This window comes from Penicillium subrubescens, assembly GCF_028828155.1.
Source record: "Penicillium subrubescens strain IBT 31985 chromosome Unknown utg000010l_segment0_segment0, whole genome shotgun sequence".
Taxonomy (NCBI): domain Eukaryota; kingdom Fungi; phylum Ascomycota; class Eurotiomycetes; order Eurotiales; family Aspergillaceae; genus Penicillium; species Penicillium subrubescens.
Genome location: NW_026643160.1, coordinates 2,550,961 through 2,577,247, shown reverse-complemented (window position 1 = coordinate 2,577,247; position 26,287 = coordinate 2,550,961). Strand labels below are relative to the sequence as shown.

Below are 26,287 nucleotides of genomic sequence, written 5' to 3'. Positions count from 1 at the left end.
TGGGGGCCCTGCAAGCTTGTTTTGGCTTTTGGGATTTCGCCATTTATAGCGATGGACTACGGCAGGGTGGGTGTGTGTGAAAGGATCTTTGTTTTTCTTTGATAAAACGTGACTAGGACTTGACTTTTATTTCACTTCTTGCTATATTGCGATTCGAGAGGTTGATTTCGTGCACGGTTTAAGAGAGATTATGTTGAAGCTCTCATTTACCGCTTGTGTTTTGCTGGCGGGGTTGGTGTCGGCAGGTAGCAATAGTACAGGTGAACCTCTGGTAAGATGAAATGCCTGTCACCGAATATCTTCTTTGAATACCTAGAATGTTGTCCCTAATCCGCATTTATGAAGCCGGTGGTATCAACATCAACACAGTTTATGAATGGCTTCCAACAACGCATCGAGTGGGGCGAATGTTTTGAGCTTAGAGGCTTGATGTGAGTGTTTCTACCTCACAAAAGACGTTGTTCATAGATTATCTCTAACTCCAGAACAGACATAAAACTCTCGGATCCATAGACGTCCCATGTCCTCCCGAAGCTGGGCATGATAACATTTGCACAATATTCGAGTACGTGCACAACCCAATCTCTCGACACATAACAATAAGCAATCCTAATAACATTTCACAGTGATAAAACCTGCCAAAACGAAATAATCACATTCGACCGCCCACATTACAACCTCTTCACCTTTGGCGATAAACCCCGAGAAAAAGCCATCGGTCGCCGAGCTACAAGTGTAAAATGTCGAGCGCGGGTGACCAACAGAGAAGGGCATGTTTGGAGGAGTACATCTGCTTCATCGAAGTTTGGACGAAGTTGTCCTGGGGACCCTTGCAGTGATGATAGAGATTGTGAGATGTCGCCGCGGATGTTTCAGAATTTTCAATGTGCTCCGACGTCGAGGACGTGTAGGCAGCGGCGTGTGCTTAATTCGCAGGTGCCGAGGGATGTGGTGAGGAAGGACTAGGGAAATCGATGTTTTTTTGATACCCGTGTTGTGATATAGAAATTTGATACATGGGCTAAATAAGTGAAAGAAAGCATCGCGACCACTCATAGGAGGCCCTGGCCATGCCAGATTTTTTCGGCAAAGATTCTCAGCTCTTGGCTAGATATCACGAAGTCTCTCTCCAGGAGTTGGTGAGAAGCAGGGCCAACAACCTTGTCGAAGGGTAGATCCAGCTGTGTAGTAGTCGTAGTTATGCCATTAATATAGGCCTCTCCGGTCACATATCTTGTGGTACGAGTTTTATAAGTTTTAAACACCGACAAGTTTTTTGAGTCATCTTAGCAATTCATGACTTAAATGATAAACTGCTGCATGCAAAACAGTACCTATGGCATCAAGAAAGATCGCTCAAGAGACATTCAGAAAGATCTTCCAAATAAGTATAATTATAGTAAAGCACATCTGTTTCATCCATTTCTCTGGTTTCTAGACCCGGAATTTTAAACCACCACCATGATATCCTAATTAGAAGATAGTACACCGTTACTTCGCTAAACCAGAGTCAGGGGTGTATGGTAGAATTCCTATCCATTACGGACAGTTAGCTCTTCTAGTGGTAAACTTGAGGAAGCTATTGTGGTGCAAGGGAGCGTAGTATCCTCTAACACCTATATTGATTGTTCAGGATACCAGTGTTAGCAGAAGCTACGCTGAAGACTAGACAGGAGTGTTTCATCTATCATTTTATCTGGTGCAAATCAATCTTCAAAGTGTTGCCTACCTGAACCTGTCCTGAAATGAAGTAATGATCGGCGCCGGCATATCTTCGGGTTGCCAATTTCCCCACGTGCATGCAACCATAAATGGCTCTAAATGTCGGATTTTCCGAGGTTTGAATCCCGACCGACCCTCTTTTTACCGGCACATTCGTCATCCGCGTCATCCTGGCCCCTGTTTCCACGTAATAACTCCATCTTAAACATCGGAATGTTTTAGAGTGGTGTTTGAAACCTGATTTCTTATCTTGGACTCATTAAGCTCAGGTTCAACAGCCCTAGTGGACGCGTTTGCAGAGGACAAGTTATAACTTCATTTGGACTAAATGTTGCAGATCAGAGATCATGTATTTTTGTATATAGTCAGCCCATAAATGCAATGTTTGAATGGAAATCAAGCCTGTTTAGTCTTTCCTTTCTCGTCATTCCTTGAGTGCGTTGTACTAGCTATTATCTTCATCTCTGCGAGATGAAAGTCCATTCTCTATCTCTTCTTGGGGCTTTGGCTGGCCTGGCTAGCGCTTCGAGCCAGGGTCTCATCTCCAATGGTGAAAGTTAGTACTGGAGCCTGAAGATCCCACCTGGTCAAAACCAATCGTCATAATTCTTCGTATCTCTCGGCGACTGGCAAACGGCCTACCGGAAGGCCTCTCGCTTTGTAGCCACACTCAATACGACCGAGAAAATCAAGCTCATCACTGGTAGCAGTGTCAACACCACCGATGGCGAAAGCTTCACAGCCCTTGAATTCCTCGATGGAAGCATGGGTTTTCAGGATTATTACTATGTCTCGGCTTTTAGTCAGTCTTTTGCTTTGGCAATGATCTGGGATAAGATAGCCTTCTACGCGTAAGCTAAAGCCGTCGCGACCGAGTTCTACCTCAAAAGCATTCCGGTCGTGAATGGGCCGACTTCTCAGCCATTGGGCCGGACTTTATGGGGTGGACGTCTGGTTGAGACTTTTGGCTCTGACCCATATTTGAACGGTATCGCAACGGGCCTCGGCTCTAAGGTGTACAAGGATGTGGGTGTCATTGCTAGTGCTAAGGTTTGTCCCGCTGTCCCTTCTCTCCAACAAATTAACAAGAAACTCGCTGATGATCTTTGAAGCATTCCATCTTGAACGAGCAGGAAACCAACCGCACGAGCTCCGGAGGTGGCGGCGGTGCAGGCGGAGGCCCTTCCTTTTCTTTAAGCTCCAATTCCTCGATGAGTTCTGCGAACGCTTCTAGGTCTTCTTCTTCCGGTGTCAGTGGCATGGGCTCTATGGGTGCTAGCTCATCTTCGTCATCCTCTTCTTCCTCTGGTGCTTCCTACTCTTCCAATGCCGATGATAAGACTTTGCATGAGACCTACCTTTGGTCCTTCTATGAAGCCGTGCACTCCGGCCTCGGTGCCGTGATGTGTGCGATGACTCAAGTTAACAACACTCTTTCCTGCGAGTATTCATCGCTGCTGATGAAACTCTTAAAGACTGAACTTGGCTTCCCCGGCTTCGTTTTCCCAGATACCAATGCCCAACAGCATACCCTTGCTTCTGCGGCTAATGGTCTTGACTATGGTTCTGCCAGTCTGTGGACGACCTCCACAATTGAGGGACATCTGAAGACGATTAACCTGACCAAGGCCCGTCTCAATGACATGGCTATCCGCAATCTCATCGGTTATTACCATGTCAACCTCGACAACGGTACTCAGCCATCAACTGCCGAAGAGGATGCGTACAACTGGAACATGGTACTTTTGACATCGATAAGTCTGGTCTGAGAGGGCTGGGCTAAACAACTTCAGTATTTCTTCCGTGATTCTCCTTTATCATGTCTTTTTGACAGGTCCTCGTTGTTGTTATTTCTTGGTATAGATAGCTGCCACTTCACCTCTAAAGGCTAAAGTTTCCCGACCCCAAACCTTCAAAAATTGCCCCTGATTGGCCCAGTCGCCAAGTTCCAGACTTGTTAGAGTAATGATATGCAGCGAAGTTGCACGGGTCCCTTGGAAATGCCACCATCTGGGGTAAAGCCCCGGTTGCCCAATCGCTGATAAGCTTATCACTTGGCGGCTTCATTAGCGTCGCCTTCTCCTCCCCCTTTCAGGTCATCCATGATAACACGCCAAACACTCCTATCACTCTTATCTTCCAGCCGTACTATCTAAGCTTCACGCCAAGATGTAGCATACGCTGTGGACGTCGTTTGATGCGCTGCATCGCTTCCATCTCCCGATAGGGACGCGGGGTCACTATCAGCAGCATCATACATTGGGACTGTCTCCGCATCGTATCCCAAGTTTGTTCTCTTGACCCCAACGCCAGTGCGCATATCAGTGCGCATATAAGGAGTTATGTTCCCCGCTCGCATGCTGCATGCCCCCTCACGGCACTCTTGCACAAGATCACCATGGAGAAAAAGATCTCCGCAGAAGACCACCCGATTCCCAGCGAGGATGCCAGTTCTGGCTCCGTCGAGGCATATGGCGAAACGAAGCGCGGACTTGCTTCGCGCCATGTGCAATTGATGGCTATTGGAGGGTCTATTGGAACAGGACTCTTCGTCGGTATCGGGTCTTACCTTCGGGATGCCGGACCGCTGTCGTTGTTCTTGGGATATCTGGTTTGGGGCGTGCTCTTCATTTTACCCACTAACTTGAGTGTTGGGGAGATGTGTGCGTATCTGCCTATTAGAGGCTCTATCTTCGAATTGGCTGCTCGGTTTATTGATCCAGCGTTTGGTTTTGCTATGTAAGTCTACCATGCCCCCTCTTGTTATCAGGATCAATACTCACGACCTTAGGGGATGGGTATACTTCTATGGAGGTGTCATGCTAGTCTGTACCGAATACGCCGCCGTCGCAACAGTCATGCAGTACTGGACGACCAGCGTCAATCCCGCAGTATGGGTAGCCATGGCTCTGGTAGTCTGCTCGCTACTAAATTTCGTCGCGGTCAAATACTACGGAGAGGCCGAGTTCATCATGGCATCGACGAAGATCCTACTCCTGATCGGTCTCGTGCTCCTTACCTTCATCACAATGGTCGGCGGTAACCCTAGACATGATGTATATGGATTCCGCAATTGGACCGACGGTGTGATGTTTGAGTACTATACGGATGGCAACACTGGCCGTTTCCTCGGTTTCTTTTCCGTGATGATATATGCTGCGTTCTCCGTGGCCGGCCCTGACCTGCCGGCTTTGGCAGCAGGAGAGATTCAGAACCCACGATACACCATTCCGCGAGTCGTTAAGATGACCTTCTGGCGTATCGTTGGTTTTTACGTCGTCGGCGTGCTCGCCGTCGGGGTTATCTGCAACCCACGCGATCCTCGTCTTATGTCTGCTATTGACAACGGCGACGCTGGATCTGCTGCTTCGCCCTGGGTGATTGGTATCCAGAATTTAGGCATATCCGGTCTTCCTGATCTGATCAACTTCCTCATCCTTCTCTCCGGCTGGTCCTGCGGGAACGCCTATGTGTATAGTTCCAGCCGAACTCTTTACTCCCTGGCTCGTGATGGCCAAGCCCCGAAGTTCCTCCTCAAGTGCACGGCATCTGGAATCCCCATTTACTGCGTCCTCACCGTGTCACTTCTCTCCTGCATCACTTTCCTTGTGGCCGGTTCTTCTTCCGTGACCGTGTTCTACTGGTTCGTCGATCTAACGACCATCGCCTTTGTCCTTACCTACACAGGCATGCTCTGCGTCTTCATTGGTTGGTACCGCGCCTTGAAAGCACAAGGCATCGATCGCAAATCCTTCGTTCCCTGGGCATCTCCTTTCCAGCCATACTTTGCCAGCTTTGCGATCGGCATTGGTACCCTCACGGCCATCTTCAACGGATTTTCGGTGTTCAAGCCCTTCAGCGTCCAGGGCTTCGTTACATCTTATTTCGGCCTTGCCTTTTGGGCCGTGATGTTCGTGTTCTGGAAAGTGTATCACCGGACCAAATTCGTGAATCCTGCTCAGGCGGATTTGTACTCGGGTAAAGCCGAGGTGGACGAGGAATGTAAGCACTGGGAAGATGGCGGATGGGAGGAGCGTCGAAAGGCTGAATTGGCGCAGATGAGCTTTGTGCGACGAGTCTGGGAGAGGATGTGGTGATTGTAATGTTTAGTCTAATTTGATTATCTCAATGAAGATCTTGGATTTCTATTGGCTCTCTGGCATTGTATGCATGACATGCATCGTATCATAATATAGACTGGCTCGATTGCCGATTTAGTTGCTGACTGGCGGGTGCTTGCAAGGCCGAACACCTCGATTTCTTGCTGGATTATACAATTGGTCCAAATTCCGAAGCACCCGGTAATTGAGAGCAGATTTGACTGTTTGTTTTGACTACAGTATCCAAGGAGAAAATAGCGGTGTATCACTCGCCCGCAAGCCCGGCGATCCGCCAATGGCGCTTAATCAACAAAGCCACTGGGCGAGGATGTCGGCGTGCATGGTGACTTTGTGATCCTAGCGTCTTCCCCACCCTCTCGACACGCGACGGAGCTTCAAACGACCCTCCTCAAAACCTGCTGGCCGTCATATTTCGGCCACTCTTTATCATCCAACTGGGTTGATGACAAGAGGGACTGCGTCGATCGATGGTGCCAGCTCCACAAGAAACCCTTGACTCCAGCATCGCTGATCGACGGATCGATCCACTTCGAGCCACGATGCGCTTGAACTTCAGCGAGCCGCCAACCCCGACCTTGAGTCGCCAGAACACCTCGTTGCAAGGGCGGCACCACCAACGAAGGTTGACACATCCGCATTTATTGTCGTCGCGAAAGAAGCCAAGAAGGTAACATGCAAATCTTCTGAGTCCAAGAATCCTCACTCACTCCTCGTGTAGATGGCCGCTGGTCTTCCGCTTCATCAAAGGGGCGATTCATGCGCAGATCCTGCTACCAGTCTTCCTGCATGCTATGTTTACAGCCTTTGTTGTCTACCTGGACACTTATGTTTTCGAGACGGTCGGACTTCCCACAAGCATTGTATGAAAATCACCCACTCCATCATTGAAAAAGGTCTCTATTGATGCATCGCTAGATCCCGTCATTGTCAATCGTGGTAGGTTTGATGCTTGTCTTCCGGAACCAGACCTCATACAATAGATTCTGGGACGGCCGCAATGCCATGAGCACGATGAACACCTGCTTGCGAAACTTGACTCGCACCATCGTCACCAACAGCTACAGCGCAACCCGTGGGCCACCCAGCCTTGCCGAGCGCGAAGATATCGAACGTACTATCCGCATTCTTATGGCTATTCCTTTCGCAGTCAAGAACCATCTTCGCGCTGAATGGGGCGCAGCTTGGGCTATTGGCGGTGCGCTCGGAAACGACGTGGATGAGCGTGGCACCGCCGCGTATAACCCTGACTACGCAGGCTTACTCCCAGCTGGACTGGAGGGCCATGAGAGTGAGGGACTTGGACTCCCCTATCAACTCACGTTCTTTGTCGATGGGTTTATCAAGCGTGGCGAGGACCGCGGTTGGTTCAATGCGCCTGGTGCCAGTCAAATGCAGGCACAGCTGAATATGTTCTTGGACGCGTATGGGAAGATGGAGACGATTAAGCTCACTCCGATGCCAGTGGCTCATCTGTAAGTTCAATCAGTCGTTTGACATGACTTGCTATTGCTAACTTCGTGATTAAGAATCCATCAGAAACAGGTCCTCGCCCTCTTCGGCTGCGTCCTGCCCTTTGCAATGGTCGATGAAATGGGCTGGTGGGCCATCCCGATCGTCTGTCTGGTGATATTCACTCTGTACGGCATTGAAGGAATTGGCTCCCAGCTGGAAGATCCCTTTGGCTACGATAGGAATGATATCAAGATGGATGCTCTTGTCGGAGACACCAAGATCGAGATCGATGTTGTCCTCACAGAGTGGCGCGCTTACTCTAAGGCTATGGAGAGCTCTTGGCACGGTAATGATGCAAGCCGCGGCCATGGGGAGCGATGCTTGGATGCTAGCACTAAACCGAGCGCAAACGGAGATAAGCAAGGCCAGGGCAAGTATGCGCCGCCTGATCTGTTTTTGAGGTTGAGGCCGCGTACGGCTGCGGGTGATAATGGACATCGAGAGAACGCATAATATGTCCTCGAAGCCCTTTTGATGTGTTATAGGAAACCAATCATACCTAGCAGATACAAATTTCTTCTAAATTCTTTTTAAAGTGCCAGGATGAGATGTATTGATTGAGTTCTAGTTTCCACCAAGCAAACCTATAGCCCCCGTTATTTGGTACAAGAAAACCCTTACATTTTGGGATATATTCTACTCGCCTTCTCTTGCTGGCCATTGGCCCTACACACACTTGCACAGGCAGCCAAATGTTCAGCCGGTCAGAATCCATGATTGATCAATGAGAAGCCATTTTCATTCGCTATAGGGGTATTTCAAATGGAGACTTAAACTAATACAAACAACCTGAATAACACGCTTTGCATCACGGTGATAGCCATCAAATGGGAGGTTCTAGCTCCAGGACGCCATCCAGGATTGAGTCCGGTGTGACATCCGCCAAGGTATGGGAAACAGCCACCATATCACTCCCATACTGTAAACTTCGATCCTGACTAGGAGCCGTGACAACGATGCGGTGTCGGAAGACTTTTCTTGCGGCAAGAGCCACGATCGAAGGTGTAAGATAATCGACACCGTGTAAAGGTGCAAGGAGCCTGTTGGATGGTGTTAGTGAAGCACTCGAGAGAAATGAATAGTAAAGAACCTCGACTGACTCTGCAAATCGTGCGAGTTGGAAGTTGGCCTTGGCGGATACTCCACCACCCACAGCGCGGCTCAATCGTAAGAAGACAACAATATCTTGGATGTAGCGGACTACTTCTGCGCTTGTAGTGACGGATTCACTAGCTTCTCGTAGCTTATCCATCATCTATAGTTTCAGTGAACAAGGTTAGGCCTCAACACGAGATGCTCTAAAGTGAAGGCCGAACTCACCGTTTCATCAATTTTCGCACTTTTCTTCTGCTGATAGCTTGGCTTGTGAATGACCGAGGAAGCTGACAATTGACTATCGGACAGCCATTCATCGTCCTCGAGATACACAAAGCCATCTACCCAGCTGTAGAAATGAGAAACGAGGAGATGTTCATTCTGCAAAGCGTACGTCAGAATGGGAGACAGTGAATGCGAGGCGACAAAAACTCACTAAATGGGTATTCAATGGTGGATCGAGCTGATCACTTTCTCGTACTACCACTGGTAGGAAGAGAAATTCTGTGGGTGCGTTCAACATTCCTGGCTCGGTGGCTAACCTCCGGGTTCGCATTAACTGTGACAATTGTGAGCACTGTTCTATTATTGACGATCAATGACGAACCTGTAGAGCTTGCACTTGAATATCAGCATCAACGAGATTGAAATTCTTCGCAATGACAATGTTGACCACATTAATTTCCTCGGCGGTGCTTCTTGGAGCAGGGGACCTGCTCTGATCACGGTCCCGAGGGGTCATGTACGTTGAAAGATTGCTCGACTTCATCTGTTAGCCCATGACTGCGGCGTATGTTGCCAATCAATGAATACACACAGATCCAGTCTTCAATCTGAAATATGACGGCCGCTCCTGTCCCTTGCGGGCATCCGCGGTGAGGATCTCATCATAAAAGTCCTCAATGGACGTTTCCGTGGAACAGTCAATGATGGAATACGAGAAATCAAAAGTGCGTGAAGAGATCTGGAGCCTGATTAGTTAATGCAAAATCGCAAGCAGATGGAGTTTTCATACCAAGGCTAGCTCTTTGGCGAGGTCGTCGATCAGGTCACCCGTTGTCTCAATGAGGCAATGTTCACGCGCCGCAAGAGAGAGAAAAAGCGCGACCTCGAGATCAGACAACTGTCGCGCAAAGTCTTCAAGTCTCATATCATTCATTTTCAAGCTCCATGGGCCATCGACTCCCTGCCGAGTTCCTCCCGATCGAGTCGAATGGCGTCACTGCTGGATTAGAGGGGGAATGCGCGGGCATGAGGTGTAAAGTTGCAGCCTGAGTTTCTGGGCAGATAATTACCAAAACCAGACTAGCGTTGTTTCCCCGTGGGAGCCGCGGAGCTTCGCCAGCCAACACCCAACCACTGTAACAACACGAGATATGGGTTGATGATCTTCCCAGGGCCCTCGTCTGTGACAAATATTGCCCAGCCATGGCGCCCTCAAACCCTCTCGCCAACTGGGAGAAGGTTGGCGACAGCTTCTACCGCAGAATTCCCGTGTATGACGCTGTCTTTGATGAAGACGTTGAACTAGAGAACTACATTGTCGCGGGTGCCCCTTACGGTGGAGCCATAGGTATGGCCCCTTTTTGATCGCGAGATGAGACTTTAGCTGAAAGTTCGCGCAGCGCTTTATCGTGATGAGAGCAAACCATTTCAGTTGCGGGACAGCCAGGCCTCCCGGTCCGGTATCGACATTTATTCCTGCTCAGGAAAGCAGATCAACCGCATTAATGTTTGCTTCTCTCCCCGAAAGAGAGATTCTGAATGTATGGACTAATCCCTTCTTAGTGGGAGCAAGCTACTATTCGTGGGCTCGGCTGGTCCGACAAAGAGGAGCTTCTCGTCGTGTCAGAAGATGGCACTGTCCGCCGTTACTTCGGCCTAGACGGCGAATTTACCTCGTTCTCCTTGGGAAATGTAAGGAGAAATTTCCTGCATTGCCTGCGTGACAGATTAGAACTGACCATTTTCAGGGTGCAGAAGAATACGGGGTGAGAGCCTGCCAATTTTGGGCCTCGGGTCTTGTGGCTCTGCTATCTAATAATCAGTTGATTGCTGTTTCCAAGTATGACGAGCCACGACCGAGGCTGCTAGCACCTTGTCCCGAGGGTGAGGTGTCATCCTGGTCATTGATTCCTCCAGCACATACACTTTCACGCTCTGTGGAAGTTCTGCTCGCAGTGGATAAGACTATTTATCTGGTCGATTCTACTGAAGCGGAGGACAAGATCTTGCAAGATGGCCCATTCAAACACGTCAGTGTGTCGCCTACTGGTCGCTTTGTGGCACTGTTCACTGGAGAAGGAAAGTTATGGGTTGTCAGCAACGACTTCCAGAACAAACTCAGCGAATATGACTCAAAGTCTCGTGTGGCGCCCAGTAGCGTGAGCTGGTGCGGCGATGATGCGGTTGTTCTTGCGTGGGAGGATGAGATCCATCTTGTCGGTCCTAACGGCGCGGCATCAAAGTACGTTTTACTCCTTACAAAGCCAAAGACACTGCTCACCATGAATTCTTGCAAATAGGTATTACTATGATGGTCGAGTTCATATCATCCCTGAATTTGACGGTGTTCGCCTCCTCACCAATGACACTTGCGAGTTCTTGCACAAGGTTACAGGCGTAACGGAAGAGATTTTCCGGTTGGGTTCTTCATCACCTGCCTCGGTGCTTCTTGATTCTGTTGAGCAACTGGAAAAGAAGTCACCCAAAGCCGACGAGAACATCCAGCGCATTCGGTCTAGCCTCCCTGGCGCAGTTGATGCCTGCATCAAAGCTGCAGGTCAAGAATTCGACGCTTACTGGCAGAAGCGGCTCTTGAAGGCGGCGTCGTTTGGAAAATCAGTTCTTGAGCTGTACAACAGCGATGAATTCGTTGAGATGACTGAGAAACTCAGAGTTCTCACAGCCGCCAGAGACTACCAGATCGGTCTGCCAATATCATATGAGCAATACCTCCGACTTACCCCCGAAGGACTCATCGAACGACTCATCAGCCGACACCAATATCTTCTCGCCATCCGGGTTTCCGAGTATCTTCAAATCCCCGCAGACCGAATCTATGTTCATTGGGCTAGCCAGAAGGTCCGAGTTTCAACAGTCGATGATGATGCCGTGTGCAGATTGATTGTTCAAAGGCTGGAAGGCAAGCCGGGAATTTCCTTCGAAGTCATTGCACAGACAGCCTATGATGAAGGTCGATCACATTTGGCTACACAATTACTGAACCATGAGCCTCGGGCAGGGAAACAAGTTCCTCTGCTGTTGAATATGGAGGAGGATGAACTTGCTCTCGACAAAGCGATTGAAAGTGGTGACGACGACCTGGTCAATTATGTTCTACTCCATCTCAAGAGCAAGCTTCCTCTCGCAAGCTTCTTTAGAATGATCAACGTCCGCCCTATGGCGTCGGCGTTGGTCGAGACCGCAGCTCGGGGAGAGGACACAGAACTACTGAAGGATCTGTACTACCAAGACGACCGACCGATGGAAGGATCCAATGTCTTGTTATCAGAAGCTCTAGGAGAGACTGACCCTCAACGGAAGACCGAGAAACTTCACTTGGCATCGCGGCTACTGTCAGACTCCAAGGATCCGAACGTGATGCTGCAGCAGAAACTAGTCTCTGAGGCTTCCCAGCTTCTCAAAGCTCAAGAGTCACTGGATAAAGATCTCGCAGATCACAGTGAGTATTTCGGTCTCAGCTTGAACGAGACTATCTACAGACTAGTCCGAGCTGGCTACGGGAAAAGAGCACAGAAGCTACAAAGTGAGTTTAAGATGCCTGAAAAGGCATTTTGGTGGTTAAGACTCCGCGCGTTGGTAGCTAAGCGCGACTGGGGGGAGCTGGAGGAGATTGGCAAAGTCAAGAAATCTCCGATCGGGTGGGAGGTAAGTTTTGAGAAATTTCTTATGTTGTTTTTTGAATGCACGCTTACGCGAGCGGGTATAGCCTTTCTATAACGAAATCCTTGGGGCTGGAAACACCAAGCTGGCCTCGATCTTCGTCCCGAAGTGCACACATCTTCCAGTCGCCGACCGGATAGAAATGTGGGTCAAGTGTGGAATGATTGTCAAGGCGGGAGAAGAGGCGCACAAGGCCAAGGACCTGAACACCCTCGAACTCCTCCGGTCTAAAGCGTCCGGCGCTGCAAGTACTGAAATCGAGCGCATGATCAACCAGCTCAGGCCGAAGAAATAGTCTTCCCAGATGGGTCGGTCTTTTTGATGTGACGTTGCGTTCAGGTAATTTCGTCGTACTCATCCGTGGGAGCAGACTCGGCTGCCACGGGGTTTGACGTCGCATTCGTGGACTTGGGAGCGAAAATGCTCGCCATCAGAGGCGCGCTGGGCTCAATGTTTTCAGTCGCCATGGCATCGTCGTCGTCATTGTCCTCCTCGTCATCTTCTTCGACATCCTCGGTTTGTTGGAGAGCGGCGAATGCTGATGATTTCTTATTCATTTCTTCCCAATCAGCCTGATGAAAGAGGAAGCTTGTTAGCATATGTTCTATACCATGAGTAGACACAATTTCATAAGCAAATCATTGCATACCCTTCGTTCTTTTATGAACTTTGCCCGTGTGAGACTCTTGGCTTTTTTAATTTCCAACTGATCCATGACCGCTTCAGCCCTGTCCATACCCTTCTGCTGTCTCAGGCGCTGCGCTTTTGTCATTCTCTTGCCATCCTTTCTTTTCTTCTGGACACCGGCAGTTGCGCGATCGACCAAGAGTGAAGGACGCTGGACGGTCGTAGACTCGGCTCGAGGTAGAGAGGTCAAGGACTTATCCAAGTTGAGACTCGGCTCGGCGCCTCGTCGGGCAGCACGGGTGTTCGCTCTGGCTGGAGGGAGTTAGCTTATGAGGGTGTATTTAACAAGAGATAATTGTACATAGAACTCACGCTTGTTCTTGGCCATGGTGTGATTTGTTTTGAGAAAGATGAGATCGAAGAAACTGTAGTTGTGTGTGGGGACCTGTTATCGATAAAAATTTTGCGGCGGGCGCGATGAGCCACAAGCGCAGCTTCCGCGGGAGGTGGCCGACGTTGGCCTGAAATATTAGGCTTTGAATGGGCACTCTACTAATATTCTAAGAGATGTAGAGAATAATGTAGAAAGAGATGTGTAAAGAGATTTAGAAAGTGATACAGAGGGAGATCATCCGAAAGCAGCCTGGATTACCTAGGGATGTTGATGCCTAGTTTATAAGGTACAGCGCCAGGCGGTCTTGAAGGCGGTGTTAAAATGCCACTTGCGTGAGGGCACTGTGGCAGTCACTATCGGCCACTATGGGCGGGCGCGTGCAAGTTGGAAATTAATAATGTTCCACTGTATACAACCAGGCTCAGTCCTCTTGCTCCACATTCCCTTCTTCCAACTACTGCACTCCTGCGATTCCACGACCATACTCATTTGGCCCATGCTACACAGGTCTTCTCCTTGCAGTTTGCGGCTCGCCTGATCTTTCATTCCGCCATGAATGCTCATAGACAGGGAGCTGACATCTTCTCGAGCGGCCCCATTCATCATTACGCAAGCCGGAGTAGCCACGATGCGACAGCTTCTGCGGCCCTGCAAAACCACCAAGCGTTAGCATATACGATTATCGCCCTCCTCTGTACCTACCTAATTCTCGATCACTTCGGTCTCGCCCCGGTCTCGTTTATACAGGCGCTTTGGAACGCGTTTGTCTATCTTACTCCGTCCTGGATTCTCGTCGCATTGGATTCCCGCATGTCGCCGTCCGACTCTTCCCCCTCGAGCCATTCGGGATTGTCTTTTCATGCAAAGAGCGAGTCTATGCAACGGATATTGGGTTTAGACAACAACTCCTTTCCTTTCTTCCCTCGACCGCGATCCCTTTCCGGAATCGGCAGCGCTCTCCTGGGTAACAACAAAGACAGTATCCCTTCAGGACTGGGTAACTGGGATAATTCGTGTTACCAGAATAGTATAATCCAGGGACTAGCATCGCTGAAGTCGCTCTCGGCGTTCTTGGGTCGCAATGTCGACATCCTGGGAGAGAAGAGCTCGTTCTCGACACATCAGGCGCTCAAAGGCATCATCGATCTTCTGAACAGTGCATCAAATCATGGACACAAACTCTGGATTCCTGCGGACCTGAAATCTATGAGTAGCTGGCAACAGCAGGATGCGCAAGAATACTTCTCCAAGTTGGTGGATCAGGTCGACATCGAAATCCAACAAGCCTCGAGAGGCGAAACAAGGAACATGGGCTTGAAAATGGCCGGACATGAAGAGAAAATCCTGAAAGAAGTTTGTTTGGATACAACGTCAGCCGATGAGCATGTTGTATCAACGATTGAAAAAGCCTCCTTTCGCAATCCTCTTGAAGGCTTGCTTGCCCAACGAGTCGGGTGCATGAAATGCGGATGGACAGAGGGGCTGTCACTCATTCCTTTCAACTGCCTGACGGTTCCTCTCGGAGCTAAACATGAATACGACATCCGCGAATGTTTGGGCCAATATATGACACTAGAGCCCATCGAGGGTGTGGAATGTGCCAAGTGTACTCTCCTACGAGCACAAAACCAGCTGAAGAACCTTCTTGGGAGCATGTCAGATGAAGACGAAGCCGACAAGCTCCAATCGCCCGGCCTTTCGGATGCTGTCAAGACATCCGCTCAGGCGCGTCTCGAGGCCGTACAGACTGCCCTTGAAGAGGACGATTTTGCCGAGACGACGCTAGCAACTAAATGTCACATACCCTCTAAGAACCGAATGACTACTACCAAGTCTCGCCAAGCTGTGATCGCTCGGGCACCCCAATGCCTCGTCGTCCACATCAACCGCAGCCTGTTTGATGAGATGACCGGGATGTTGAAGAAAAATTACGCCGCAGTCAAATTTCCCAAGACTCTGGATATGAATGACTGGTGTCTTGGAACTCAGCCTGCCAAACAGTCTGAGGAAACCTCCGAACGGTGGGTGACCGATCCGTCGGAGTCAATGCTCCCTCGTCCTGGCGAGGCAATCCGCATGCCTAGCAGACAATATGAACTCCGTGCCATTATTACGCACTATGGCCGCCACGAGAACGGCCATTATATCTGTTACCGGAAATATCCAACATCCATATTTCCCGCGCCGGTCCCAGACGAGGTTCTCCAGGCGGAAGGAGACAAGGAGAAGCCAGAGCGCTGGTATCGACTCAGTGATGACGACGTGCAGATGGTGAGCGAAGGCCATGTCATGTCTCAAGGGGGCGCCTTTATGCTGTTCTATGAGGCAGTCGATACCAATGCCTCGTCTCCCTCGGATCAGACCACGAAACCAGAATCAGTCCGGTCTGAGGTCTCCGAATCGGTGTCTAATTTCACCGTGTCTGAAGACATGTCCACAACATCCACAGTAACAGATGCCGACTCCACCACGTCCCGCGCAACAAGCGTGTCAACACCCGATCGCACTACGCTGCCTGTGGAGGACAGCGACCCTGATTCCATGGTTCCCAAGCTTTTCAGTGAGGTGGACAACGACACCCCCATCTACACTGAACCGCTGGGCGCTCCGTCGGCCATCACTGCGTGATGATCTGTTTTGATGACCGTCTTTGTACTTTGTACTGCATTATCATGATACCCGAAACGCTTTCCATTGATGGCGCTAGTGAACTTTTTGTATTCGAAATGGTCATTTTCCTACTGGTGTACTTTTATGGCATAATAGTCAGTATTATTCACGTACTGAAGAATATACACACGTTTGATGGAGGGATTCCTAGCTTTAATAACAGAGAAACGAACTAACTATACATGCTTCAATCACTCTTTTTTGCAAGGGTTTTTCATATGTCTTTTCAGATGTCTTTTCAGATGTCTTTTCAGATGTCTTTTCAGATGTCTTTTCAGATGTCTTTTCAGATGTCTTTTCAGATGTCTTTTCAGATGTCTTTTCAGATGTCTTTTCAGATGTCTTTTCAGATGTCTTTTCAGATGTCTTTCGAATCATCTGTCTTTTCAGATGTCTTTTCAGATGTCTTTCGAATCATCTGTCTTGATAGTACATATACCGTTCAACTGGTGAGTGCTAAGATGGTTCTGAAAATTTGCCCGGTTTTAAGCTTATGGAACCCCACTATAAATTCACTGTGACTCAGGGTCACGACATAACACAAATTGGGTTATTAATGCCATCGTGGACTGGAAGGATAAAGGGACAATCAGCCAGAAAGACTGGAAGGCTCTCAAAATCGGCTTCGAGACTACTGTGAAGCTTCCCACGTCCCCTTTTGTGAAATTCCGAAAAGAGCCCGATATTTACATTCGGCCCTACAACTCCGGGTCAAAATTCCTGCCACCGATCGCTTTCGAAGTCGGATGGACAGAAACTACCTCCAAGCTCTATGACGATGTTCGAACTCTCCTTGAAGGTGGCAACGGCCACATCTGAGCTGTTATTGTGGTCGATTGGTGTCTACAGAAAGATGGGGTCACCGTGACGGGCAAAGCTGACCTCTGGAGGAGAGGCTTGAATGGCCAGCCCGTTTGCGAGAAGTCCGAGGTGTATCCAGACACTGATGATTTCCAAGCTGTGGTCTAACATCTCCTAGCAAATTTACCCTATTCCAAGGCTGCTCCGAGGCCAGGTCCAACGCTTCGAATTTACTCTTGACGTTGTTCCTAAATACCCTACGACCTGAGCAAGACCCAACCACTGTCGTATACTTCATGTCGGGCAACTGCGCCAGGAAGCCGAGAAGGTCTTTGAAGAGCTGGAGTTTAGACCTGCTTAACTTTGTGTCAACTCTTATCCACTTGTTGCCCTTATTGCTCTCATTGCTGAAATTATGTTTTAATGCCAGTCAGCCTTCAACCTGTATCATTAATAATGAATCCCTATTGCTTTCTCTGATTGCTTCCAAGACTAGAGCCTGCCTCACATCTCTTAGTTTCTATCCTTTAATATCCATCCAACCTGAAGGTAAGTCCTTAACATCTTGACTACTTACTTATTGTCCACTCCCTGACTTCAAACCTGATTCTAGAGACGAGCCTAACTTAAGAGACAAACCTAAGGACAAATTCATTCTAATACTAACGTGGCTATAAGGTCTGATCCCTTATCATAACTTTACTTATCTCTCACTTTCCCCTTATATCTAACATCCTTCTCAGACTCTGAAATATATCCTACTATAGACTCAATCCCTAACTCTACCTCTAGTACTCTACAACCAATCCTCTCGTGACGAAGACGACACTACAAACAACGAACACTCTGACATGGCCAACCGCGATTCCGACAACCATCAAGCCCAGAGCCAGCTCGACGGCCTTGACCACAACCCTGACAATGTTCAAGTCCAAGGCAGCCAGCTAGAGGATCAAACGAAAATTTCAACCGGGACTAACACTATCTCGATAAAGAGGAAGAGAGCCCCCCCCTGGGGCTACTTCCGATGAAGTTGCCGACACTGAGGACCTTCCAGAGTATAACCGAGAGATCACAGACGTCCTTTGCACCCTTGGCGACCGCTTCGAAGTGGAAGACTGGATCGACAGGCACCTCCAAAGCTGGAAGAGGGCTCTTGAAAAAAAGAGCAAAGCTAGAAAGATCACTGAAGAGCTCCCTGTCTCTACTTCAGTCAGTTTCACCGACAGTGTCTACCAGATTCCGCCACCAGGCGTTAAGCTTTCCGACGAACATGTTTACCTTATATCGAAACACCTCTCTATCAATGACCGGAAAGGGAAATTGCCGGAGGACTTCAACAGCGGCGGCGACCTCCTAGCTACTCACGTTCCAACGGACCCCGCCCCACTCTTTCACGCATGGGGCATTCCATTCATCGCGGTTTCCGGGGCTATCTTATCCTCTGCGGAAGGGAGGCCTCCAAGCGCTATGGTACCTCCATCAACGTCAAGAACGGGGCTACCACAAGCACCGCAGGTACTAACTGGCTTATTGGCCCAGTTATCGCCGACACAGCGTTTGTGACCGCCAAGCGGAATAAGGAAAGAGGGGTGCGTTTAGTTGGAGCTGCTGAAGTTAGAGTAGAGGGATCTGGAAGAGGAAGACTCGGGTGATGGATGGGGAAAGGGAGTAGAACTGAGAATGCGATATACCTTGAGAAAGTGCAATGGACAGAGAAGTAAAAGATGGAGCTCGAGGGGAACAGCCGACAATGTGTAGTTTTCAGAGTGTCGGTGGAGAGTACGGGAAAGAAAATTAGGAGCGATATAGTAGAACGCTTGAGCATGAGAGGGAGAAAGGGTAAAGAAGATAAGAGGGCAAAAGAGCAAGTGAAAGACTCACGAGAGTGCGTAGTCGATGGGGATAGTAAGAAAGGAAGATTTAAAGGGGAAAAGTTAATCGAGGATATGATTTGAGGACAATTAGGAGTGATAAGTTCAAATGGTGTGGTTCATGGAAGGCTTCGAGGAACGCTTTAGGGAGAGGTAATCGAGAATTATATACATGTGTAAGAGGAGACATCCGTTGTTGATTATGATGATTGCTCTTTTATCTATACCAGAACTCGGCGAACTTTTAGTGAATTTGTTACTCGAATGAAGTCCACGCTCATAGATTGACTCTATACGAGAAGTATGATTTTGGCCTGACCGCGACAAAGTGGCAAGGTTACGAGACATACCGGTAGACTAGAGAAGAATGATCTGACTCAACTCAAGCTCGAACCGCATTTTCTTTTATTGATTGCATTTTGATTCCCATAATTTAATGTTCCTGGGCCGCACTTGGCTTCCCACGGTACCAGCCATCTTGAGGTAAGGCATCAAAATGTCTCAAAGCATTTGTTGACATTATTCATGATATTTAGTCGAGATGAACGGTCTAGGTATTGAGAATTTGCAACATTCAACATGACTACTCGTAATAGGAAACGGAAATGCTAGAACGACGATACACGATTGCTGATTCAACGATACACCCCTTATTCTAGTTTAGCGTGGTATAATAGTGTTACAAGAGTATCTTCTACATTGGGTTCTATGAGTTTGAAACCCCGATTTCAAAATCATCCTAGCAACGTCAGGTTTGGCTTCGGTGAACTCGAGGGATCCAGCTTCGGCCGGACTGGGTTTGACAGCCGGGGCTTTCTTCTTCTTGACCGGCTCGGACTCTGGGGTTGAGACGTGGATCTTTCTCTTATGTTCTCGGGTTGGCTTCGTTGCCTTTGGTGGCTCAGGAGGCGTGGGATTGGGAGCGGTTGGGTTCTGCGTTTCATCTGTAGTGGAGACTGTGGGAAGATGGCCAGAGAGAGGGACAAAGAGCTCGTTATCCACGGGGTTTCCGCCAGAATTAATTGGGGATTGTGGGTTGCTTTTGATCATAGGCCAGAAAGACCTTCCGAAAAACAGTGGCTGAAGCATGTCCAGTTGGTCCGTTTCTCTATTTTCCGGACTCGGACTTTTGAACTACTAAAATGATAATCCTAATTAGAAAATGGCAATACTATTATCACGCTACACCAGACCAAGAGTTTTCTCGTCGATGGCACTCATGTATCGTCGTTTGAGCAATTCCCCAAGGAGATGAAAATAACGGAGAAATTATTTCGTCTTCATTGAGTTCGTTTAGGTCCTGCATGTCTAGGTCCTCTACGATAAATCACAATTCAAATCTACTCGCACAAAACAATGAGTCAGTTAAAAACCCCCGGTAGTCACATTTTTAACGATTCCTAATGAATCTGGGGTGGAGTCCATGAGTCGTGCACACATTAGTCGTAACCACACATAAATCATACATAAACGATATTGAGATATCGCAAGTCCGTCCATTCCCCCCACACATCTCACCTCCATCTCACTCCGGCATCGTCCGCATTCTCATCCCCCTGAATATGGGCGTCGGTGAAAAGGTACTCAACGGCGGCGGCGTGTCGGACGCTATGCTTAGGGAATGGGGGCTGCCTGGGTCTGGGCTTGGGCTTGTCCCCCTCGCACCGGAATTTGTTGGGCATTGTTAGGGACCCGGTCAAAATACCCCGTCTCCAATAGTTCGCGCACAGCGATCTCGGAGTTGGTTTCATAGCGCTCGTCCCCTGTCTCGTCATCACCTGGCCACACCGTGCGCTGAAGATTGGGGCGAGGAGGGGGGTTGGTGATATCGGCGGTTTCGGCGACGACGGTGGTGATGGTGGTATCTGGAAGAGGGGTGGGGAAGTTGAAGGGAAGGCCAAAGACGTCGCGAGGGCCAGCTTCCAGGACCGACCAGTCGAGATGATTGTTACGAGGAGGAGTGTCGACATCACTGCTAGGAGGGGCGGGTTCCTCTTCCGGCTCAAGAACGTTAAGATTGTTTCTGTCGTTTTCCTTGTTCTCCGAGGAGCCAGAGTAGAGAACCGGAGTGAGAGCCTCGAGGGTGTCTTGACTCTCGGTGTCCTCGAAGACCTCAACCTTCCGTGTCTCCGATAGGTCGAGGAACCGCGCCCGACCTGCAGGCCGAACTGGGGTAACTGGGTTACCCAGGACACGGCCAGCCTCATTCTCTGTCTCGGTGTCAGCTACTTCTTTGAGAATCAAGATGTGTCTGTGAAGCGTCCCGGTCCTTTTGGCAGGCGCCGGGTGTGGGGATGGAAGTACAACAATGACGGGACTCTCTTTTCTTCGAACTACAGACAACCAATGAAGAATATAGAATTTCATGAACTTACCGCGAGGCGTCTGGACCTTGGTCCTACGGCTCGGTGGTTGAACACCGGCCAGAACCGAGCGCGCAGCCGCGGTGGCAGCGATCCCCCGGGTGTGGGATCGTAAGGTCATCGGATGCTGGGAGGGCATCCGGAACCTCCACGTCCAACGCCGGGGAAGACGGGGCGAACGGGGAAGACCACGTCCCGAAGGACGAACGACGGGCTCGGGGCTCGACGACTCACGGATGATGTCGTTCTGTTGGTTCTTTAATATCAAAGTCCGGGCCCGCATTTTCATAGTCACTTTGATGGTACTTACTTCGTGAGCGTCAGAGGCGCCAGGCTGCTCTCTCCTGCGGCCATATTCGATATGAAAATATCGAATTCTGGATGAATTCTGATAAACAAAAGAATTTTATCAGACGAAAGGGTGGATGCGGAAGGTTTGTTTTTATCCGAAGTGAAGAAACGCGCTCTCTCATACTTGTATATAGAAGGCATGCGGGCTGCGATTACGGCATTTGGATAGGATAGGCGGTGTCTACAAGAATTGCCAGCAGTATCTTCATTCTATGGTTAGAACTTTTCATGTAGTTGTTCATCTAGGGGATAGATATTGTGCCATATGTTAGAGAGGTTGTGAAGACTATCGACTTCACTTTGAAGAAGAAACTGAAACTTATTTCATCATCAACGATGATTATTAGATAGCTTATATTGAAGAATAGGTAATATAGAGACTAAGAAGACCTTAGACTTAAATATGCTCGTCAGGATGGGTCAGCTTATAGTGAGTACGCCAGATGTGGAGGCGATATGAAAGCTTAATTTAGTGAACTAAACATTTGATAAACCATACAGCCTAGAAATCCACTAAAATATGTAAACACTGGTATATGGAATCATGCTAATTAGAGACTCGACTATAAGCACATTATGTAGCAAATTCAAGACAGAACGTGAATAGGATAGTTCGTTTAGTACAATAGTCAAAGATACAAAGTCGTCTGATGGCTAAACGGACAGCTCTACGTTCCCGCTGCCCTGTTTAAGAATGAAAAATTAAGCACGGGAATATATGAAAAATATGACATTGGAAGTTGTTATGATCCCGCTGCACTACTTTCGTTATGGTAATATCTTCCCTTCCCCCATGGACGTCGTTTAACTTGAGAGACCCCCCTATGTTTCGATCTGAGATATTCATCTCGGATGTTGAACATACAAAAATTTTGGTTTAGTTTAGTACTTCACGTGAACAAACATAATTAGCTGCGTTAGAGATGACCGCCGTCCCTTAGAATGGTATGGTGTCATAAAACCGGGGTCCGTCCTGCCTATCATTCTGATCGATACCGGATGGGTTCTTGGAGAGATAATCATTTTACCAGATTTAGAGATATTCAGTCTCATCTGGGAATATCTCCCTTTCCTTTATTGGATATACATGTTCTGGCCATGCTGCTGATTGCCCAAAGGTTGTATGTCCCGAATGACAGTCACAAAGAGGCAAAGGTAGGCTATCACACTCTAGAACCTGCCCAGTTCTGACACCGAACCCCCGAGGTGCTATTTCATCGAGTAAAAGACACCTTGCCTGGAGACAAACCAGCCATTCAATTTGAGAACTCGGGCATAGCATCAATTTACTAAGGCTGTACACATACGCCTCTACATAGGATTCATAGCCAAGGAATGCAAACATCACCGGTTGTGAATCAAGCAATGGATTGATTGTAACTGTGCAGCCATTTACAATGAGTGCAAGAGTCTGGAGATATCTCAGAGACTCTTGGCCTCCTCAGGATCCTTGCTTCACAGTTGATCCATCGCCTGATCTACCGACCATATTTCTTCGCCTCCATAATGTACTCATTCACAGCCAGCACTAGATACACAGCAACGTCATCCATTTCGAGGATACAAGAACATCAGAGAATAAGAACAGTTAACCGCCACAAAGGGGTAGTGTGCAGCTAAAATGAAAACACAGAATGAGCCAGAGCTGAGGGTTATCGAAAAGCAGCATCAAGCGGAGGCATCATAGTACCGAAAATGGGCATCAGCAAATACATCAAGGAAAAAGAAATAACGAAAAGACGTTCTTTGATCTCTCGATAGGATGCAACGTTGCCGTGTAACCAGGCTGGGTTGAAACAAACGAAAATCTTGCGCCGCCTGCTGTCCTCCACAAATTTGCCCAGATTGTCACATAATTCATTGAGCAGAAAAAAGAGTGGAGTGAAAGCAGACATGAAAGATCATCGTGCCTCTGCTTAGCCTACCTGAATTGGCCAGGGCCGATCATACCACCACGGCCGTCGCCGCCATTGGGCTGACCGAACATCTCTAGTAGGTGTCGAGATGAAGGAGGTGGGCCTTGGGGACCGGGGCCACCGGGACCAAAGGGGCTTTGACCACCAGGGCCAACTCCCATCATAGCCTCCGGGTTAGGAGGCATGTGAGGGAAACCGGGAGGCGGCGGGCCGCCCATGTATCCGGGTGGTGGCATCATGCCTGGTGGAGGACCACGAGGGGGCATCGGCATCATACCCGGCGGGAAGCCACGGCTAGGCGGCATGATACCAGGAGGAGGACCCATAGGGCTAGGTCCATTACCTTGGGGAGGATGTTGACCTGCCCAGCCAGGAGGGGGCATGTGGTCCAGTCCCGGGGGGCGCTGAAGCGGCATGGGAGGTTGGTTGAGGCCCTGCATAGGACGCGAGCCACCAGGAGTCATGGGCCCCTGGCCACCCTGAGGGGGGAATGGCACCTCATCGAAGTACCCCATGGGTGGAGGTCCGTTAGGAGCTCGCCGACGGAGCTGCTCGCTGTCTGGTCGCTGCATGTTCGCGATGGCTGGGTCATCAAGGAAGGTTGGTGTCTTTTGAGCACCCAGGCCAGGGGGAGGACGAGGCATCATTTCTGGCATCAGGCCAGGAGGAGGAGCCACGCCTACATTCGGAGGTGACTGCTGAGATGGAAGGCCCGAGGGAGGTCCAACACGGACCTGCTGCATCAATCGAAGCAGATGCTCTCTTTCGCGAGACTGCGGGTCTTTGCCAGCTGCTTGGGCCATGGGATGCTCAAGAGGGCTCATATACTCCGAGGGCGGGAGAGAATCTCTCGGAGATGACATATTGGCAACAGCACGTGGCTGCTGCTCTGGGTGCACCATGGGGGGTGGGCGCACATGCTGAACCGGTTCGCCTTGTTGAGGGGTACCATTGTTGGATCGGTTGCCTCCACCTCCCAGCATCTTCAAAATGCGCTGGAAACCTTCCTGGTCGGCATCATGGGGATTGGCCGGGCTACCCCCACCAAAGAGCATGGCCATGGAGGGTCCCTGAGGCTCTGGTTCCTTTGCGGGGCTCTCGGGCGGCGGCGGACTGAACAGCCCAGCAAACCGAGATGATTTTCCGGGTTTGACGCTCATGCCAGCGCCGAGAGGGTCTTTCTTGGGAGTTTGTTCAGCAGCAATTGGAGGGCTGACTTCGGGGACGTGAGGCTTCGTGTCTCCCAGCATGCCAAAGAATCGCTCCATCGAGGCATCCGGCATGAATTGAGTACCAGAGTGGCTGAAAATCTCCCCGTCGGTAGCGTGAGACTCTGACTGCTGAGGAGCAATGTGGTGTTCTGTGGGTAAGTCTCTCTTCTCTTCGTGAGCTGGAGCCTGCTGACCAGCACCAGATCCAGCCTTCATTCTCTCCTTCCAGCGCTCGAAGTCTTCTTGCGTATGCGCGCGTCGTGGCTCATCTCGGTCGTTACTATCCAGCCACTCGGGCTCTTGCTCGAGCTTCGCACCGCGGGTCCAGTCGCGGTCTGCGCCATGTCGATCACGGCGCCATTCTCGATTCCGTAGCTGTGATTTATCCTCATCCGCATCGGCACCCTCCTGGGCGCTCTCATCACGGAACCAGCTTCCTTCAAACTTGGCTCGTCCCGGCTGAGCGTCCTTCTTCGGGGTGGGGCGGCCATCGCGATCCCGAATTGCTCGATCATTGTTTGGATCTCGGGCATTTTCTCTGTTCTCCCATCGGTCAAATTCGCCGTTGCGGCGCAGCTTGCGGTCTTGCTCATCTGCTCCAAGTCCACGACGAGGAGTACGGCCTGCATTCCAGTCCTCCCTTTCCCCGCGCCGGCCGTTCAGACCAGCAGACTTTCCATCGCGACGTTCCAATTCTCTCTCCGGGGCGTCCTTATCCTTGAAAAATTTGTCTCGGAAGTTGAAGCGATCACTTTTCTCATCCGAGTCGCCTGGTCGCACGGACCGGTCCGTCAGATCGAACGACCCTTTACCGACCCCACCAATTCGTGATGACGCAAAGGCAGTTTTTGGCGGACCAAGGATGATGTCTTCTGTACCATTTCACAAGTAAGGTTAGCAAGCTCAATTGCAGTAAACGAATTGACCAATGATCGGGTAGCAAAGAGCCCAAGAGCAAGGCCTACCTGAATTGGAGCCACGGGAGATATGACGAGCTTCGAAGAAGCTGGGTCTTCTGTTGGTAGTCGTCTCAGATGGGTTATTAGGATCACGCGAGGGTCGTTGCTTAGTTTGGGTCGTTGGGTCAGGTTGAGGCCTGTAGAGGGGGGTAATAAGGTCAGTCTTTGCTGTGGGGATGTGGAGTGGTCGAGGTGATGAGAACTTGTGAACATACATCCATTCTTCAATCGGGGGTAGGCCAGGAGGTTTTGCGACGAGAGGCGATGAGCGCAGCCAGAGCAGCTCATCAATCTCGTACCGTCGCGCCATGACGGCCTGGTCTGGAAATGGTGTGTGCGATCTTTATCCACAGGAGTTCAGGGTCCTCTCATTGGTCCACGCGGGGGCTGGAGATCGTAGAGTGCGAATCAAGATGGTGGTCAAAATAGTGTTCGAGGTTCAGGATTCGGTTGGTAGGAGGAATAGTCGAGGAGAAGAGGGCAGAGGGGTGGATGAAGCGAAAGTCGGGAAAGCGACGTTCAGTGAGGAGAAGCAGCAGTAAGCCACTTTGTGGCGAGGCTCAAGGCGGAGTCGGGGTCGGTGAGGATGGAGGGGAGATCGTTGGTTTGGACCAGGAGATACTCCGATGGAATGCGGGACCACGATGCGGAGTGGTAGGCAGATAAACTCAATGTAGACAGGTAATGAAAGGAGAAGGAAGTGTTTGAATCTGGTGTGTAGCGAGGTATTGGAGAAGCGAAGAGGGAGGGGTGTGCGGCATCACT

General features: G+C 49.7%; 12 protein-coding genes across 12 annotated transcripts; 8 read left to right on the top strand and 4 right to left on the bottom strand.

The window, feature by feature from the left end:
* Positions 1-190: 190 nt before the first annotated feature.
* On the top strand, positions 191-966 carry N7473_012102 (uncharacterized protein; the record flags this gene model as incomplete). Its single annotated transcript, XM_057158041.1, has 4 exons — positions 191-271; positions 346-431; positions 491-565; positions 627-966. The coding sequence occupies 4 exons, from the start codon at positions 191-193 to the stop codon at positions 964-966; spliced, it is 582 nt and encodes a 193-aa protein (XP_057003891.1).
* Positions 967-2,193: 1,227 nt separating this feature from the next.
* Positions 2,194-3,491, top strand: N7473_012101 (uncharacterized protein; the record flags this gene model as incomplete). The annotated part of the gene is made up of 4 exons (XM_057158040.1): positions 2,194-2,278; positions 2,387-2,524; positions 2,585-2,772; positions 2,835-3,491. 4 exons carry the CDS (start codon positions 2,194-2,196, stop codon positions 3,489-3,491), a joined length of 1,068 nt encoding a protein of 355 aa, XP_057003890.1.
* Positions 3,492-4,120: 629 nt separating this feature from the next.
* Positions 4,121-5,819, top strand: N7473_012100 (putative proline permease; the record flags this gene model as incomplete). Its single annotated transcript, XM_057158039.1, has 2 exons — positions 4,121-4,461; positions 4,514-5,819. The coding sequence occupies 2 exons, from the start codon at positions 4,121-4,123 to the stop codon at positions 5,817-5,819; spliced, it is 1,647 nt and encodes a 548-aa protein (XP_057003889.1).
* Positions 5,820-6,382: 563 nt separating this feature from the next.
* N7473_012099 (bestrophin family protein) lies at positions 6,383-7,808 on the top strand (the record flags this gene model as incomplete). The annotated part of the gene is made up of 4 exons (XM_057158038.1): positions 6,383-6,510; positions 6,562-6,703; positions 6,759-7,315; positions 7,370-7,808. 4 exons carry the CDS (start codon positions 6,383-6,385, stop codon positions 7,806-7,808), a joined length of 1,266 nt encoding a protein of 421 aa, XP_057003888.1.
* Positions 7,809-8,178: 370 nt separating this feature from the next.
* N7473_012098 (uncharacterized protein) lies at positions 8,179-9,609 on the bottom strand (the record flags this gene model as incomplete). The annotated part of the gene is made up of 7 exons (XM_057158037.1): positions 8,179-8,395; positions 8,456-8,610; positions 8,676-8,831; positions 8,887-9,009; positions 9,058-9,213; positions 9,268-9,414; positions 9,466-9,609. The coding sequence occupies 7 exons, from the start codon at positions 9,607-9,609 to the stop codon at positions 8,179-8,181; spliced, it is 1,098 nt and encodes a 365-aa protein (XP_057003887.1).
* Positions 9,610-9,878: 269 nt separating this feature from the next.
* On the top strand, positions 9,879-12,651 carry vp16 (tethering complex subunit VPS16; the record flags this gene model as incomplete). The annotated part of the gene is made up of 6 exons (XM_057158036.1): positions 9,879-10,023; positions 10,076-10,182; positions 10,239-10,367; positions 10,424-10,917; positions 10,976-12,341; positions 12,403-12,651. The coding sequence occupies 6 exons, from the start codon at positions 9,879-9,881 to the stop codon at positions 12,649-12,651; spliced, it is 2,490 nt and encodes an 829-aa protein (XP_057003886.1).
* A 40-nt stretch (positions 12,652-12,691) lies between these two features.
* On the bottom strand, positions 12,692-13,371 carry N7473_012096 (Alb1 domain-containing protein; the record flags this gene model as incomplete). Its single annotated transcript, XM_057158035.1, has 3 exons — positions 12,692-12,928; positions 13,006-13,295; positions 13,356-13,371. The coding sequence occupies 3 exons, from the start codon at positions 13,369-13,371 to the stop codon at positions 12,692-12,694; spliced, it is 543 nt and encodes a 180-aa protein (XP_057003885.1).
* A 558-nt stretch (positions 13,372-13,929) lies between these two features.
* Positions 13,930-16,005, top strand: N7473_012095 (ubiquitin-specific protease UBP1; the record flags this gene model as incomplete). The annotated part of the gene is made up of 1 exon (XM_057158034.1): positions 13,930-16,005. One exon carries the CDS (start codon positions 13,930-13,932, stop codon positions 16,003-16,005), a length of 2,076 nt encoding a protein of 691 aa, XP_057003884.1.
* A 943-nt stretch (positions 16,006-16,948) lies between these two features.
* On the top strand, positions 16,949-17,213 carry N7473_012094 (uncharacterized protein; the record flags this gene model as incomplete). Its single annotated transcript, XM_057158033.1, has 2 exons — positions 16,949-16,977; positions 17,027-17,213. Coding segments are annotated over 2 exons (216 nt in total), but the record flags the coding sequence as incomplete, so codon positions are not given.
* A 556-nt stretch (positions 17,214-17,769) lies between these two features.
* Positions 17,770-18,414, top strand: N7473_012093 (uncharacterized protein; the record flags this gene model as incomplete). The annotated part of the gene is made up of 3 exons (XM_057158032.1): positions 17,770-17,777; positions 17,844-18,321; positions 18,391-18,414. 3 exons carry the CDS (start codon positions 17,770-17,772, stop codon positions 18,412-18,414), a joined length of 510 nt encoding a protein of 169 aa, XP_057003882.1.
* A 1,922-nt stretch (positions 18,415-20,336) lies between these two features.
* On the bottom strand, positions 20,337-21,368 carry N7473_012092 (uncharacterized protein; the record flags this gene model as incomplete). The annotated part of the gene is made up of 2 exons (XM_057158031.1): positions 20,337-21,055; positions 21,098-21,368. 2 exons carry the CDS (start codon positions 21,366-21,368, stop codon positions 20,337-20,339), a joined length of 990 nt encoding a protein of 329 aa, XP_057003881.1.
* Positions 21,369-23,357: 1,989 nt separating this feature from the next.
* N7473_012091 (uncharacterized protein) lies at positions 23,358-25,832 on the bottom strand (the record flags this gene model as incomplete). Its single annotated transcript, XM_057158030.1, has 3 exons — positions 23,358-25,435; positions 25,529-25,659; positions 25,738-25,832. The coding sequence occupies 3 exons, from the start codon at positions 25,830-25,832 to the stop codon at positions 23,358-23,360; spliced, it is 2,304 nt and encodes a 767-aa protein (XP_057003880.1).
* Positions 25,833-26,287: the final 455 nt, after the last annotated feature.